The following is a 17,349-nucleotide window of genomic DNA, read 5'->3' as shown; positions in this document are numbered from 1 at the left end:
GAGAAAAGAATAAGAGAGAAAGAGTGAGAAAGATAAGAAAGAAGAGGGGGCAGGACAAAGAGAGAGAGAGAGAGAAAAGAATAAGAGAGAAAGAGTGAGAAAGGTAAGAAAGAAGAGGGGGCAGGACGAAGAGAGAGAGAGAGAGAGAGAAAAGAAAAAAATAGAGGCAGAAAGAGAGACTGAGAAGAAAAAAGAGGGGAAAAAAGAGAAGGAGTAAAATAGAGAGAGAAGTAAGAGTGAACAATAGGAAAGAGGAGGGGAGACGGGAAGAAAAGAGAAAGAGAGGGAAAAAGAGAGAAAAAGATAGTAAGATAGAGAGAGAATGAGAAGAACGGGGAAAAGAGGGGAGAAGGAGAAAGGGAGAGAAAAGGAGAGTAAAATAGAGACGAGAAGAAAGAGTGAGAAAGAGGAGAGAGAGAGAGGGAGGTCTGTGGTGTATCTAATGTCACTGATAAATCAAGTGTGTGTGGGTATGTGTGGGTATGTGTGAGTCTCTGTGTGTGTGTGTGTCTGTGGGTGTGTGTGTCTGCGTGCGTCTTTGTGTGTGTGTGTGTGTCTGTGTGAGTGTGTGTGTGTGTGTGTGTGTGTGTGTGTGTGTGTGGGTGTGTCTGTGTGTGTGTGGGTGTGTGTGTGTGAGTGTGTCTGTGTGTGTGTGTGTGTGCGTGTGTGTGTGTGAGTGAGTGTGTCTGTGTGTGTGTGTGTGTGTGTGTGTGTGTGTGTGTGTGCGTGTCTGTGTGCGTGTGTGTGTCTGTCTGTGTGTGTGTGTGTGAGTGAGTGTGTCTGTGTGTGTGTGTGTGTGTGTGTGTGTGTGTGTGTGTGTGTGTGTGAGTACATTAGCGCTAAGCTAAGCTGGTGCATTTTTGGCTGTTCCAGATTCATTTGAAGCTTGTTTTATCTGAAGCTTTGAGTTTGTATGTATCAGTTTTACAGTGACTCTTTCAGTAAAGAGCTGCCGCTGCTGTTTTCCATTCCTAACAGCTAACCGAGACACTTCTTAGACTATGGCTCATGTTCACAGTCAGTTATCTAGAACTTTTAGACGACTAGAGTGACCTTATTTTGGCCTCAAAGCACTGATTCCTCTGTAATATCCTAATTATGTTGGTAGTTAATCAAGCATGTAAGGCCTTCAGTTCAGCTCCTGAAGTCCTAACCAATAGGAGAGCTCAGTTGGCTGTATCTACCTAGATACCACTGAGAGAACAATCCTGATTGGGCAGTTTTTCACTGGGTGTTTCCAGATTTTAACCCTTAGGTTTCTAATCAAAACTGAACAATGACATAAAAGTATTACTACAATACTTAGTTTGTTTAAATGCAACAAACATGATGATTAATATTACATAAAAATAAACTAAAATTACAGATGTTTTTAAAACTGTTTCACAGAAATCAATGATTTCTCTAAGGAGACCCAGAAGGCTCAGAGAGTTCCCCACTGATCCTGATTAAAAGAGAGAGCGAGAGAGAGAGAGAGAGAGAGAAAGGGAGGGCGGGAGAAGAGATTTGAGCCATGATGTCTTCCAGATGAGAAAGAACTGAGAAGTTTTCTTCATGGAAATGTTCCGTCTGAAGGCAGGTACTATTTGGGTGGTGGGTCATTCTCAGCACTGCAGTAACACTGACGTGGTGGTGGTGTGTTAGTGTGTGTTGCGCTGGTCTGAGTGGATCAGACACAGCAGTGCTGCTGGAGTTTTTAAACACCTCAGTGTCACTGCTGGACTGAGAATAGTCCACCAACCAAAAATATCCAGCCAATAGCGTCCTGTGGGCAGCGTCCTGTGACCACTGATGAAGGACTAGAGGATGACCAACACAAACTGTGCAGCAGCAGATGAGCTATCGGCTCTGACTTTACATCTACAAGGTGGACCGACAAGGTAGGAGTGTCTAATAGAGTGAACAGTGAGTGGACACAGTGTTTAAAAACTCCAGCAGCACTGCTGTGTCTGATCCACTCAGACCAGTGCAACACACACTAACACACCACCACCACGTCAGTGTTACTGCAGTGCTGAGAATGACCCACCACCCAAATAGTACCTGCTCTGTGAGGGTCCATGGGGGTCCTGACCACTGAAGAACAGGGTAAAAGGGGGCTAACAAAGTATGCAGAGAAACAGATGGACTACAGTCTGTAACTGTAGAACTACAAAGTGCACCTATATAGTAAGTGGAGCTGATAAAATGGACAATGAGCGTAGAAACAAGGAGGTGGTCAGAATGTTATGCCTGATCGGTGTATGACTGCAGTTTTGCTGTATAATTAAATGTAGTTTCTAAGGCTGAGAAGACAAACCTGTGATTATTACTCTCAGCAGAAGAAATGTGAAAATGTGAAAGGGCCTCTTCTAGAGCTCTCGCTCAAACACAGCTTTTATAAGGTCTACTAGAATCGATTTACAGCTTTGATGTTCCAAAAACACACTATTTTCCTCAGACTGTACATCTCTATTCACCCTCTGTCTGAAACGCTCTGTTAGAGCTCCTGTGTCTTTAAACTCCGCCTCCTGATGAGCCCAGTGTGCTCTGATTTGTCAGTTCCTCCACTCTGTTCTGATCGGTCTCCTCCAGAGCGGCCCCGCCCCTTCACCTTCCGCCCCTGTCCTGCAGTCTGCAGACAGACCCTTCTCTCCTGAGCAGCTGTAAACTCCGCTGTGGCTTTTGCCGGATCAGTTTGATCCAGAGTGGATCCTGAAAGTCCAACGAGGCATTTCAGGCAGCTGAGAAAAGTGGGTTCTGTGGGAGAGAGGTTCTCCCTATGGAGGGAATGCTGAGCTTTGGGACTTTCCAGAATGTCTACATGCACAAAAAGCCACATAACACACTAAAGGAAAAGGAAAAGCAATACTTTCTGCCCCGTCATCAGGCTACGCTGGACAGTGCTGGTGGGAGAAATATTGATAAATCAACCAGCAGCAAACCAACAAAAGCAGCAGTGTGGTGGAAAATTTACTGTTCGGAAGTGTGGCATCCGCTGCATAACGCTGACGTAAATGGCTGCTCGATGATGTTTGGATCCGGGCTGTTTGGGGTAATTTGGGGAAATTAAACAGATCCTTTATCGTGTGCAAGTCAGCTAGTCAGATTACATCACCGGACCTCCTCTGGTCAAACTAATCCAGCTTCAATTGGACTGTAGAGTTTAATATCAGATTTCTTTACACACAGAAGCTGTTTACTTTTATTTTGATGTGTCGTTAGAGCAGAGAAGCAGCCCAGCTGAGACACCATGTCAGATTTGTTTCTGTCATTCCTTTTTGGTTCTGCAGCTTTCAGAAGTTTTCAGAAGCGACACAGAGAATCTGTGTCCTTGATAAAAGCCCTTTTTGTAAAATATGAACAAGGGAGATGTTTTATGTTTTTTATAAAGGAAGAAACATCTTTTTTAATTTGCTGAATGAAACGTTATTGACAGCCTGCGTCTGCAAGATTTTGTTTACCAACTGATCGAATAATCAAAGTCATAATGGACCAACTAATGATTATGAAAATAGTCATTGTTTGCAGCTCTGCTCCAGATCCCCTCGACTCCACTGTAACAAGAATCCACGAGCTGAATGAACGAGAGCGAGAGATACATTCACAGAGGAGCCGAACTACTGACCGTATATATGATATATATGATATACATGGTATATAAACTCATTGACTGTATATAAGATATGATATATAAACTCGTTGACTGTATATATGATATATAAACTTGACTATATATGTATATATATATATATGATCTATACACTTATTGACTATATATAGTATGTGTGTGTGATATATATATATATATATATATATATATGCATATATGATATATAAACTCATTGACTACGTATATATATATAATCTATAAACTCATTGACTATGTATATGACTGCATATATGACATATGATACATTTACACTCTTTGACTGTATATGTATGTATATATATATATATATATATATATATATATATATATATATATATATATATATATATTCTCATTGACTATATATAGTATGATATACACTTATTGACTGCAAATATATGATATATACACTTATTGACCATATATATATATACATATATATAGTGTACTTATCACACTGCCTGTATAATATTATTAGAACATGCAGACACCGTTACTCTCACTGGACGACAGTGATGTAAATTGGAAACTGTGTTCACTCTGTGGAGATCGCGTGATCTTCATGTTCAGGTTCTGAGTTCAAAATAATGTTATTGAATTATTAAAGATGATAAATACATTCTGATGAAGCTTATTGTGTCCACTCATACAGCTATAACACAAAGCCCTGCTTTATTAATGGACATAAGTCCTTCTTTAGAGTCAAATTTGATCAAATGAGATTAATCGCATTTAAGTTTATTTTACTTTGCCAGCCCTGGATATTACATAATTAATAACGGTTATTTACATAATGAATTATATTTGCTTTTTCCATTCTGTGTGGACAGGTTTGAGTTTGAGGCTTTCTGTTGTTTCGATGCTAGAAATGGACAAAAGCAGCAAAATATAGAGGACGTTTTTTGTTTCTCAAAACAAGACTGTAAACACAGCAATAACTTCTCATCAGACTCAAATGATAATAAAATATCTCATATCTCTGCTCACAGACACTAATGTGTTCAGAATCTGCACTGTCCACACGGTTCCTACACGTTTCAAAGAGCTACAAGGCAGAAATAATTCTACTGTGATTTAATCCTCATGTTTCTAATGGTGTTTCTCAGCAGGGAGGAAGCTGATCAGCAGGTAAGTGTGTATTTGAGTCACTTTAGCTCATACAGGAGAGTCAGCGTGACCCTGCAGATCCTACACACAGTGTACAGGGTGAGACGGCACCTCTCGACCACAATACAGCAGCTCCACAGCGCCCCCTGTGGAACATCTCTCAGTTTGTTCATTCAGAAACGCAGGCGTCCACTCAGCTGGACTGTGAAACGTCCTCTGACCTGCTCCGCTGTGGGGATGTCATGATGAGGCACAGACTGATTTATCAGCCAGTAAAAAAGGCTGTGATCAGTGAGAATCACACCAAAAAAGAACTCACTTGGCTGCTTGGCTGCTCTCATTAACACTTAAATGCCACACAGATGACTTTTTAAGCGATTTCACCATTGCAGACAACAACAAAGACAACAGTCTCGTCTAGCGAGTAGATAACAAAAAGGCAAAGATAAAGATTTAAGACGAACATCGATAACTTGGAGACGAACAGACTTATTTGCTTCTATAATCACTCCAGCTGGAGCGCCTGCTGAATGCTGTAAATGTGAACTTTTTACTGCATTTTATGCTGCATTTTACAACAGGGGTGGGAAAGGCAGGACGGTGACATATATTATTAGAAATACACACAAATCAAAGAAAAAACAAAGACAATACAAAACAAACAACCAAACAATAAACATAATTTAATTGGAGAGTAAAGTTCTTCAGTAGAGTCGTATAAATTCTCCCAGTGTCTGATTGTTAACTGCTTTGCCTTGCTGAGCTTTGCTGTAAGATTCCTTTCAAACTGTATTATGAAAACTAGATATCCAGAGTTTCATAGCTGAGGACAGTCCGAAGCTGTAAGACAGTTTTCTCGGTAGCTGTGAAACCTAACGATCAGCATCCTTCGCCGAATCGAAGAAAACTGAAGGGTTGAGTCCTCAGTTAAAAGACATAAACGCGGCGACAGTGGATCACTGAGATCAAGCCATTTAGATAATATATCTACTGTAGAGGTTCAAATATCTGGTACTTTAGAACATTCCTAGGACAAATGCATAAATGCATTACAAATATTGCAGGTGTAACTAGAAATACATTTAATTTGAGATCTCCTGTGAGGTGCTGCATGTTGCTGTTGTCGGAGCAAAACCTTGTATCTCCAAAATGGTAACTTTACAGGAGAAGGAAAAAACCTGCTTCACTTTTAATGTAAGTCAATGGAACCAGACTTTTTCCCAAGTCATTTTGGACCATTTCTTTGGTCCAATCATCATGAGATTTGCACATAATGTAAAGGACAACAGGCATTTTCAGATTATGATAAAACCTGAAAAACGACAAAAAATGGAGATGTATATCCTCTGTATAATATTGTATAATAGATAAACTGATGAGGCCCATCTTTAGACATTTGACTTAGATTAGCCCATATAGTGTTCAGGACGGCTGGCTTAAGTCAGTTTTTCTCTCAGCTTGACATTCTGATAAAATCAACCATGTTTAATATTATTATAGGTTGTATTATAAGTTCAAATAGTGACCCTTGTAATGCTTGAAGTCAGTCTGGCCTCAACTTTCACTTCAGTCCAGATAGTGGAGAGCTTCGGTGATGGGAAATAAGCAGAGGAATCATGGAGGAGATGCTAACCAGTGAGTCAAACACACATTAATGTAATTCTAACTAGTTTGTTAGCTGTGTGACCGTATAAAGCCAGGTCTCACTGCTTCACCTGTCCACTCACACAAGAACTGAAACCAGTCCAAATCCTCACGGTGAGGTCACTTATAGAAATAAAAAAAAGAACAAAGTCAGGTGACCTTTGTCATGTTACAGCACAAACTCTCTCCATTGCTAAACACCTGAGCGCCTCTTAAAGGAACAGCGCACCTTTACTGGCTGTTATACCCTACTGGATCCCCAGTGTTTGCAGAATCCCAGTCTGTGACTGGAAGCTCTGTTATGACACGTTGTCTTTAGATGTGAGAGAGTGTCAGACTTAAGTCTTTTTAAAGTCTTTTCAGAGGCTTATCATCGTCTATTAGTGTATGAATAGCATAACCCGCACACGTGTTGTTCAGACACTAATCTTGAAGCTTGTTTATCCATTTTCATCAGCTTTATGCTGACAATTCAGTCTGACACCCTCTCACATCTACAGACAGTGTCAGAGTTTTTAGTCACAAACTGTGATTTTGCAAAGACTAGGAATCTTGTAGGGTCACTAAATGCAAGACTGCGACTAGATTTTTGAGTTTTATTTCCTGTCATGCACCTGGTGGAAACGTACAAGCAGAGAAACACTTTTCCTTCTCTGAAGAACAGGGTAAAAGGGGGGAAACAAAGTATCAGAGAAACAGATGGACTACAGTCTGTAACTGTAGAACTACAAAGTGCACCTATATAGTAAGTGGAGCTGATAAAATGGACAATGAGTGTAGAAACAAGGAGGTGGTCATAATGTTATGCCTGATCTGTGTGTGTGTGTGTGTGTGTGTGTGTGTATATATATATATATATATATATATATATACACACACACACATAATGTGTGTGTGTGTTTGTCTCTATACATGTTGGTTTTAATTTTTTGAAAACTGCCAGTTTGACTTTTATGTTAACGAGCTCGTTTTTTCTGCTAGTTTTAGTTTTATTGATAGTTTCAGTGAACTTTAATAACCCCACTCAGAATTGCTTACCATGTTCTAGAACTGAAAGGTCATCAAACTTTCTACACACTAATGTGGAGCAGGAGCTCCTGACAGGAAGCTGTGCTGGACCCGGCGCCGGCCGTAGTGCCTCACTCTGCAGATATGTGCCTGCAGTGCATTAGCTGAATGCCTAAAGTGAGAAGCTAATGGACAGCTAATGGTCATGTGCTAGCGTCATCGAAAGAGCTGATGAATGACCTCGATGGCTGGAGATGGTGGACGTCAGGCCATTAGACCGGGCCGGTCCTCAGAGTCCTCCACAGGGAGTTTGGAGATCCGTCGCGTTAGATACGCTCTCCGTCAGACGTTTGGGGACTCTGGCTTTTCAGAGCGTCTTTAATACAGATGAGCACGTTTTCCTCTTCGGTTTGCCTTAACTTACCATATGAGCTCTTTAATCTCCAGACTGTTATAATATTTAATTACTCAATTACTCAGTTATTATTAACAATAATTACTCAGTTATTATCAATCTTATTGGCTCTCAGTTCAGATTACTGTTCTAGGAAAAACCTCTCATGATGCTGTTGTTGTGCACTCAAAAATATGGCTGTTCACGGGTTCTTCAGTAAAGAAAATAGTTCTGTATAGAACCGTGAACACTCAAAGAACCCTTTGCATGCTTAAATGGTTCTTTGCATGGTGAAATGGTTCTTCGGATTGATGGAGAATGTGCTGTAAATGGTTCTGTATAGCACCAAAAAATACAAAAACAATAGAAGAACCCTTTTTGGTGCTGTATAGAACCCTTTTCGAAAAGGTACTGTATAGAACCATCTACAGCACATTCTCCATCAATCATTAGGCATGCAAATGGTTTTTATTTAGTGTTCCTGGTTCTATATAGAACCATTTTCTTTACTAAAGAACCCTTGAAGAACCGTCTCTTTCAAGAGTGTAGTCATAGAACCTTTTCTGGAACCGTGTATACTCTTAAAGGGCCCTATATATATATTTGTCATAATTAACACTCATAATTAACTTAAACGTGATCATTTTCCAGGTTCTCTGTATCCCTTAGAATTAAACAGGCTGTTTTGGTTACTGTGCCTTTGAGACCAATATATGTAAATGAGCTCTGTTCTGATTGGCTGCTCAGATTTTTGCCTTTTTTTTTTTAAAGTAAATAAATAAAGCAGACCAAGCTGAAACACTCCTTGTAACTTCAGCATGAGTGGGTGGGGCTAAACTACTGTTCAGCTAAATGGGTGGACATATGTAAATGTTTTGTGACATCACAGAAACAGGCTGGTTTTGCAGTGTATTTCCATGCATAGTCTGTCTATCAAAGCAAAGGACATTCAGCTTTCCATGATTCCTTTAAAATAAAGATTCCTAATTGGTTTAGGGGAAAAGTTCTAGGAAAAATGTATATAAATCTGTATATACATTTATGTAGAGGTTCCTTAAACTGTAAAAAGGTTCCTTACTCTCACGCATCTCATTTATAAAAAATCGTTCCTTAATGAAAGGTCAGTGTACGTCAGTCTGGATAAGAGCATCTGCCCATCAGTGCAGTGCGAATGCAAATGAAAGGTTCTTTTTGCACCCAAAAGTGGTTCTTCTAGCACTCCAGAGAACCCTCTCTGGCAGCTTTGTGTTTAATAGTGTATTTTATCAGTAATTGTGTTGATGCAATGTGTTTTATTAATGCAGAGATGATCAATGGAGTGAATTCAGTGCAGCACTGTTTCAAACCTATGCCTGAAGTGTGTGTGTGTGTGTGTGTGTGTGTGTGTGTGTGTGTGTGGCGTACGGCGACGCTGAATCCGCCCTGCTCTCTCTCCCTGAACAGTCTAAAGCGCTGAGGGAGCGATGGCTGCTGGACGGAGCGCCCTCCAGTGGAGAGAATGAAGTTCAGAAGCAGCTGGAGGAGGACGAGGCCAAAACCAAAGAGCTGGAGAAAACCATCCTCAGGTCAGCACTGACTGCAGCAGCTTTCACTTCACATTACAGTGAAATATATTCTCCCTAACCCCCTAAACTACAGCCTCATATTCACTTATTGACCCTAAAAGTTATGAACTGCACAGTAAACAATAAGCCGTGTAATAAATGATAAAGTGCAAGACAGTAGGTGCAGAGCAGGAAGCCTTTATAAGCACTATGTAATTACAAATGATGAAATAAAAGAGTGTAAAAACGCCTCAGTGCCTCACAGTGAAGGTGCACTGATTTTGGAATGTTAGAAACAGCTTGATTAGAATATCTTTCAGTTAACTTTACACTTATTTTTGGCCAAAATAAGAATTTCTAGCTCAGACATAAAAATGTGTGTGTTCATGTGTAGTTTTACACATAATTTAGAATTGCATTAAAATAATTCAGTCAAATTGAATTGTGGTGAAATTTGAGATTTCATTACATATTGAATTGTTTTCTAAAAAGTCAATATCAGCACTAGTTATTCAGTATCTACTATGAATTATTCAGTACCTACTATGAATTACTCAGTACCTACTATGAATTATTCAGTATCTTACTATGGATTATTCAGTGTCTACTACGAATTATTCAGTATCTATTATGAATTATTCAGTATCTACTATGGATTATTCGGTACCTACTATGAATTAATTAGTAACTACTATGGATTATTCAGTGTCTACTATGAATTATTCAGTATCTACTACGGATTATTCAGTATCTACTATGAATTATTCAGTATCTACTATGAATTATTCAGTATCTACTTTGGATTATTCGGTACCGACTATGAAATAAGTAGTAACTACTATGGATTATTCAGTATCTACTATGAATTATTCAGTATCTACTATGGATTATTCAGTATCTACTATGAAATATTCAGTATCCATTGTGAATTATTCAGTATCTACTGTATTTTATTAAGTATCTACTATGAATTATTCAGTATCTACAATTAATTATTCAGTATCCATTGTGAAACTAAGTTTTATGTTCTAGTTATGAAAATGTTTCATTTTTAGAAAAAAAGTTTAAGGGGTGAAAAACGATCAGAACTGTGTTGAGGTTTCTCAGCTCGTCCTTGTTGGTATCTCCTCTTCGGTTACGGAGCTGAGCCGTAATCAGATCTGGTTAGAGGAGGGGGAGGATGTGTCAGATACAATCAGTCAGTCTCCTCCAGCGAATCACACAACCACAGAGGCGTGACGGGGCGGAGCTGTCAGGGTGTTTCGGAGCGTTCATGGAGAACGCTGTCCATCAGATCCAGCCTACTCAATTTCACAGCAAGGCTACAGCAGGTCCAGCCTACCGGCCTGGAAATGGAAACATTAATATCACACCATCTTTTTAATACAGGAGGGAAAGATGCCCCCTTAGGAACAGCACACTGTAAAATTATGCCATATTTATGCATGAGTTCAGCATGTACAGGATGGTGAAGCGTAAACTGGAACCAGTTTTGGTTTTATAGCAGAGCAGCTGTTGGGGCGAGATGTCCCACTGTGTGGGGAAAGAAGGGGAAATCTAGCATTGTCAGTACGAAGAAAGCAACAACATTCAATGTTTAATTGATGAACATGACTGATTGAAAAGTGCATAATACAACACATTAGGTGTGGATTATAATAATATACATAATATAATTCTACCTAACTGCAACATTTGCATATCAACGCTGTCCAAAGAAAAACAAGTATCTCCAAAATAGTAACTTTACAGGAAAAGGCAAAAACACTCTTACATTTCAATGTAAGTCAATGTAAAGAGATTTCGGTAACGCTTTACTGTAGAGTGCTGTTCATGAGGCTACGTGACACCTACATAAGGTTGTCATGACAACTGACATAACCCTACATAACTGTTCATAAATGCTTATTACAACAGACATCATCTGTCATAAAGGCTACTTTAGCCCATGTTGATCAAAATTGGCCAATTTAACCTTTGTAGCGAATTACGCATGTTGGAATAAGCATTAATAAACGGTTATGGAGGGTTATGTCAGTTATCATGACAAGCTTATGTAAGTGTCATGTAGCCTTATGAACAGCACTCTACAGTAAAGCGTTACCGAAATCTCTTTACATTGACTTACATTGAAAGGTAAGAGTGTTTTTGCCTTCTCCTGTAAAGTTACTATTTTGGAGATTTTTTCTTTGGACAGCGTTGATATGCAAATTTTGTAGTTAGGCGGAATTATATTGTGTACATTATTATAATCCACACCTAATGTACTGTGCACTTTTCAATTTGTTATGTTAATCAATTAAGCGATGAATATTATTGCTTTCCTTGTATTGACATCCTGTAGAAATCAATGCTAGAGTTCCCCTTTAGTGGCTTCATTCCCCACACAGTGGGACATCTCGCCCCAGAGATTTCATTCCAAGTGATTTTAGAGCATTTCTATTGATTCATTCATCATGACATTTTCACACGATATGAAGGACAGCCGGAGTTGGAGATACGTGGTTTTCTCTGAACAGTGACTGTATAAAACATAACTACAGTCAAAATATAATGAGCTTGTTTATTTCTTTATGAAGAAAATCTAAGGAATTTAAACTTTGGGCTGCGATGCTTTTTGTCCCCTGTATGGGTGGCATCTTATCTTACCCTGAGGATCTAACTTTTTACTTAAACACTTTTTCTCAAAACCAAATTAATCACTCTCTAAATACCCACCATTCAGAAAATTAGCAGATATTTAAGTGAAGGTTAGATCCACTCAAAACTGACATTAAGTTATTCATTTTTATGATGTTTCTGAGGAGATCATGTGTAAGATACTCCATTTGGAGAAAGTCAAAGTGAAAAAATGAATGCATTTCCAAAACTGGAGCTCAAAAACTGATAAAAAGCTACAGAGAAAATGTGTCTCCTAACAACCACCTGGAAGAGCTGGTCAACACCAAAACTGCCCCCATCAGATAACCAGCACTTAAAACTTTCATCTCTGAGAGAGAGGAGAAAATCAAGCTGCTTCAGATCTGAAAACATCCACAGGTGTTTCTGTCCATCCTTCCACTGTGAGAAGACGACTCAGCGCTGTGGGTCTGAAAGGATGTGTAGCTGATCAAGAAGAACCTCACTGAGAAAAGGAGACGGACACATCAAACAAAGAAGCTGAACGATGGACTGACCACCCCAGAGTCCAGACCTCAACACCACTGAATGTGTTTGATTACTTCAGAAAATGATCAACCAGCTTCTAAGACTGAACTTTGGAGGTGTGTCTGCAGATTCTTTGAGGAACTGAAAGTGAGGCTCCTGAAAAGAATGGAAGCTGGAATGAAGGGAAAGAGAGACTCACTGACTCAAACAGCTGAGAGTAGATTTAGCTGTTGAGGCTTCTGGGTAATTTTTTTGTTAAATAATTTTTTTTCCTGACACTCAAAAAATGAATAACTTGTCCTTCATGGCCGTTTTGATGAAACTGAATGAAGGGGGTCTCTGAGTTTTGCACAGTCCTGTATAAGGGCTGCAGGGTTGTAAGGGCTGAGCCGCCTCCATCAGTGTAATCATGTGTTTTGCTAGGCTGGAGCAGGAGATCGAGGAGCTGGAGACCGGAGTTCCTGCCAAACCCGCCGCAGACAAACAGGACGTAAGAGCCGCTGAGTTACTCTACACAGACATTATGGAGGAGAAGATGCTGACCTGGCTGAAAGCGCATCAAAGCTAATAGATATGGATTGTTTACCTGGTGCTGCTGGGTTTCCTTCACTGCTAGAGACACTATTGATCTTCATTCAGCTTCTCTTTAAGAATGCAGGGACACTTTATTCTGAGAGTCCAGCTTAGATGAAACAAACACTCAACACACTCTCAGTAACAGCATACGAGGGTTAGGATTAGGGTCAGGGTTAGGATTAGGATTAGGTTTTAGGTTGATGTTAAGGTTAGGATTAGGGCCAGGGAGGGTTAGGATTAAGTTTTAGGTTGAGGTTAAGTTTAGGGTTAGGATTAGGGCCAGGGTGAAGGTTAGGATTAGGTTTTAGGTTGAGGTTAAGTTTAGAGTTAGGATTAGAGCCAGGGTGAGGGTTACGATTAAGTTTTGGGTTGTGGTTAAGGTCTGGGTTAGGATTAGGGCCAGGGTTAGAGTTAGGATTAGATTTTGGGTTGAGGATAGTGTTAGGATTAGGTACAGGGTTAGGATTAGGTTTTGGGTTGAGGTTAAGGTTACGGTTAGGATTAGGGCCAGGGTGAGAGTTAGGATTAGGTTTTAGGTTGAGGTTGAGGTTAAGGTTACGGTTAGGATTAGGGCCAGGGTGAGGGTTAGGATTAGGTTTTAGGTTGAGGTTAAGGTTACGGTTAGGGTTAGGATTAGGGCCAGGGTGAGGGTTAGGTGTTCGGTAAGGTTGGTAAGGTTAGGTTTTGCGTAATTTAAGTAACATATGAACAACACATCTACTTAATGTAAGTAATGTATCAACAGAACATCTACAAGATATTTACTTGTGTATTCAGATGCTTCACTACAGCTACTTCACTGATGTGTTGTTGATGTGTTACTGATAATCTGTTAAGAGTTTATTAATCATCTACAAAGGTCCACTCCAAATACAGTAAAAATGCTAAGGCTAGACTCGATGGAAGTGTGAAGTGAATGAATGAAAAAGTCTTTTCTGTTGTTTTTCAGATGCCTGATGGTCCTGGGAAAGGTAAGAATCACTGCTTGACTAACTGACAAAATGAACTAACTGACGAAATGAAAAGCTGACAAAAAATTGACCGTAGTCGATCAGCCGAGACCTGTTTTGGTGTCCGAGTCTTGCTTCTTTAGTTTTAGCGCTGGAGCACTAAAAAAATATCCCCCCCAAAATCCCTACTTTCAATCTCTTTTGATCTTCTTTGTATCCTCTGTCCCGTAGTGGAGAACGGAGTGCACCAGCCCAGCCCTCAGGACACCACCAAGAAAGCGGTAACAGGTATCGAGGCGAAGCTGCAGTGCACCAGCCCGGACGCCGCCGTCGAGAACGCCAGCGCCGAGCACCCGGTCACCATGGTGTTCATGGGCTACAAAAACGTGGAGGACGAGGCGGAGACCAAGAAGGCCCTCGGCATCGAGGACACGGTGAAGGCCGAGTTCGTGGTCATTGAGGACGGAGAGAGTAAAGCAGCGACGGAGGGAGCGAAGGACGACCAGGCGCCGCCGAACGGCACCACGTCCAGCCCCGAGAAAACCCCCGAGGAGAAGAAGAACGAGGAGGCCAAAGAGGAGGAGGCCAAGAAGGAGAAGCAGCCATGCAAGTGTTGCACTGTCATGTGAGCTTTAGCTTCAGCTTCAGCTCTTCACTTCAGACTCTCCTCAACCCGGAAAAACACACAACCCAACCAACAACGTCGCGAGGAAGATCTCGGAAAACACGCACAGTACTGAGCAAAAGTCTCAGGACAGCTAAGAAAACGGTCTAAAGCGGTTTAAATCTGGGCAGCGAGCGCGTTTTTGTCAGTAAACACACCACATAACATTGGAATAAACACAAATAAACACAAATAAACAAATACTGTTAAATCAAAACAGGAATTTCTTGTTTTAAAAAATTCTGATGTTGAATAGTGTAAAATCTTTTTAAAATGCTTAAAAATATACAGTAAAATGTAAAAAGTGACAAGATCTAATTAAAAAACACTATATAACATTAGGATATATACAAATAAACAGAAATACTGTTAAAATAAAACAAGAATTTCTCGTTCCAATGTTAAATAGTGTAATTTTTTTAAAATGCTTAAAAAAATAGAATAAAATTTGAAAAGTGACAAGATCTCATAAAACACTATATAACATTAGAATATATATACAAATACAGATAAAAAACTGTTAGAACAAGTATTTCTTGTTTTAGAACAATTCTGATGTTAAATAGTGTAAAATAGTAATAAATGATATAGTAAAATGTAAAAAGTGACGATCTCATAAAAAACACTGTACAACAGAATATATACACAAACACAAATACAACAGAACTTAAGAAGAATTTCTTGTTGTTTTAAACAGAAATGATGTAAAATTTTAATTCCAATGTTGTTAATTACTGTAATTGTGTAAAAGCACAATATAACATTGGAATAAATGTTAAAAATAATAATAAAAATATATATAAAGTGACGATCTCTTCAAAACACTGTATAACAATAGAGTATATACAAGTAAATATTAACACAGTAAAGCATTAAACATTAAAAACATTGTAAAAACACTGTAGAACATTAGAATGAGTTCATATAAATAATACAGTAAAACACAGAAAGTAAAAATTGTAAAAAAAATACTGTAGCGAATTAAAATGTAGCAGCAATTTCTTGTTCTCAAAAACACCATTTAGAGAAAATACAAATAAACATTAACACAGAATTAATAAACATAGAATTTCTTCTTCTTTTTCAATAAATATTTAACATCTTTGCCTGGATTTGTTTGGAAACGATCAGTCAAACATTCTGAGATACTTAAAATGAGTCTATTGTAGATTTTTTAATATAATTTATTCTAATATTTGTATTTTTCTGAGCAAATGAACACTCACTGCCCAGATCAGTGACTTTTAACCTTATTTTTCTCAGGTGTCCGAAGACTTTTGCACTGAACTGTGTGTCCTGCACAGTGAACTCACCTGTGAAACGAGCTCACACAGCGTCCAGGTGGGGGCAGAGTGGACGCCGTGCGGGCTCGTCCAGCACAGGTGCTTTCACTGTGTGTATATTATCTATAAAATATTGTTGTCCAGTATGTATTTTTCTTTTTTTATTTTTATTAATATTTTTCTATATTTCTGTCTCAACATTTCTATATATATAAATATATAAACATATATTTTCATTATGTAACCTTATGATGTTCAGTACTCGTGGATGGACAGAGCATAGAACCGCAGGTTCCACCCGATTGGACGGCTTTTTTGGTGTCGTTTCACTCGTCTCACTTTAAACGGAACATGAAGGACACAAACACAGCGTCTCTATGAATATTCAGCTATTTATCTCTCTCATAGTCGTATTTCTGAAATATTGCTTTATTGATAAGATGAAATTATTATATTGACATATTGCAAAGTTATTATGCTTTTTATTATGGTCCCACTTTATATTGTCTCTAATAACCGTGTAGTTACACATGAATAACATATGCGACAACAATGTAACTACTGATGATTTAGTGAGTGTTACAGCTGGATCACAGAAGTACAGCCTATGTTATTACACGTGTATCACCGTCAGTTTTGCTTAATGTTATTACACAAGTGTATCTTCAACAGAGGAACTTTCCTGTAGTTTAGTGTTAGTTACACTTTATAATAAGTGGACAGTTTCTGTGTAGTTATTATGTAGTTACTGTGTAATAATGGAGTGGTAATATAGACATTGCTTTGGGGAAGTAACGTCTTAATGTACGTTATTACATACTTCCTTTTACTGCTGGAAAAAATCTAAAACCGCTGTTCCAGTGTAATTACATAAGTAATAACATGTGTTATTACCCCTGTTGTAATTACACGAGAGAGAATAGACTGTTACATCTATTAAGATACACTTGTGTAATTACATAAGCTGTGCTTCTGTAGTCCATCTGTAACAGTGACTAAATCATCAGTAGTTACATTGTCGTTGCATATGTTGTTCACATGTAACTACACAGTTATTAGAGACACTTAATATAAAGTGGAACCTGCTTTTATAACGTTTGTGTTGTGTTTTTTGTTTGTTTTGTTTCTGTTCGTCGCTCATCTCAGACCACTGTGGGTCCTGGAACACAGACTGTAGTCCACAATCACACGTCACAGCAGAGCTGAATCCCTGTAAATATGCCTGATGTGTTTATGACTGTTCACGCTGAGAGAGACGCAAACAGAACACCGTCCCGGTTCTCCGTTCTCCAGCCAGGTTTTCTGCACCAGTGCTAAGCGTATAAGCTCCGCCCACTGATGCGCTTTTCCCGTAGCTGCTGTTGCAGCGAATCTGAATTCTCTCCTCCGTTTTAGTCGAGA

General features: G+C 39.1%; 1 protein-coding gene across 1 annotated transcript in view; it reads left to right on the top strand.

The window, feature by feature from the left end:
- palm1b (paralemmin 1b) overlaps window positions 1-14,912 on the top strand; it is a 52,881-nt gene extending 37,969 nt beyond the window's left edge. Inside the window, exons 4-7 of the mRNA XM_036565415.1 lie at window positions 9,228-9,349; window positions 12,899-12,965; window positions 14,001-14,022; window positions 14,233-14,912. Of these exons, the coding sequence (XP_036421308.1) occupies window positions 9,228-9,349; window positions 12,899-12,965; window positions 14,001-14,022; window positions 14,233-14,630 (609 nt within the window). The 3' untranslated portion in view covers window positions 14,631-14,912. The remainder of the gene's footprint in view (window positions 1-9,227; window positions 9,350-12,898; window positions 12,966-14,000; window positions 14,023-14,232) is intronic.
- The last annotated feature ends 2,437 nt before the right edge of the window (window positions 14,913-17,349 follow it).

The sequence above is a fragment of the Colossoma macropomum genome, unplaced genomic scaffold, assembly GCF_904425465.1.
Source record: "Colossoma macropomum unplaced genomic scaffold, Colossoma_macropomum, whole genome shotgun sequence".
Taxonomy (NCBI): Eukaryota; Metazoa; Chordata; class Actinopteri; order Characiformes; family Serrasalmidae; genus Colossoma; species Colossoma macropomum.
This window is presented reverse-complemented; position numbering and strand designations above follow the sequence as displayed.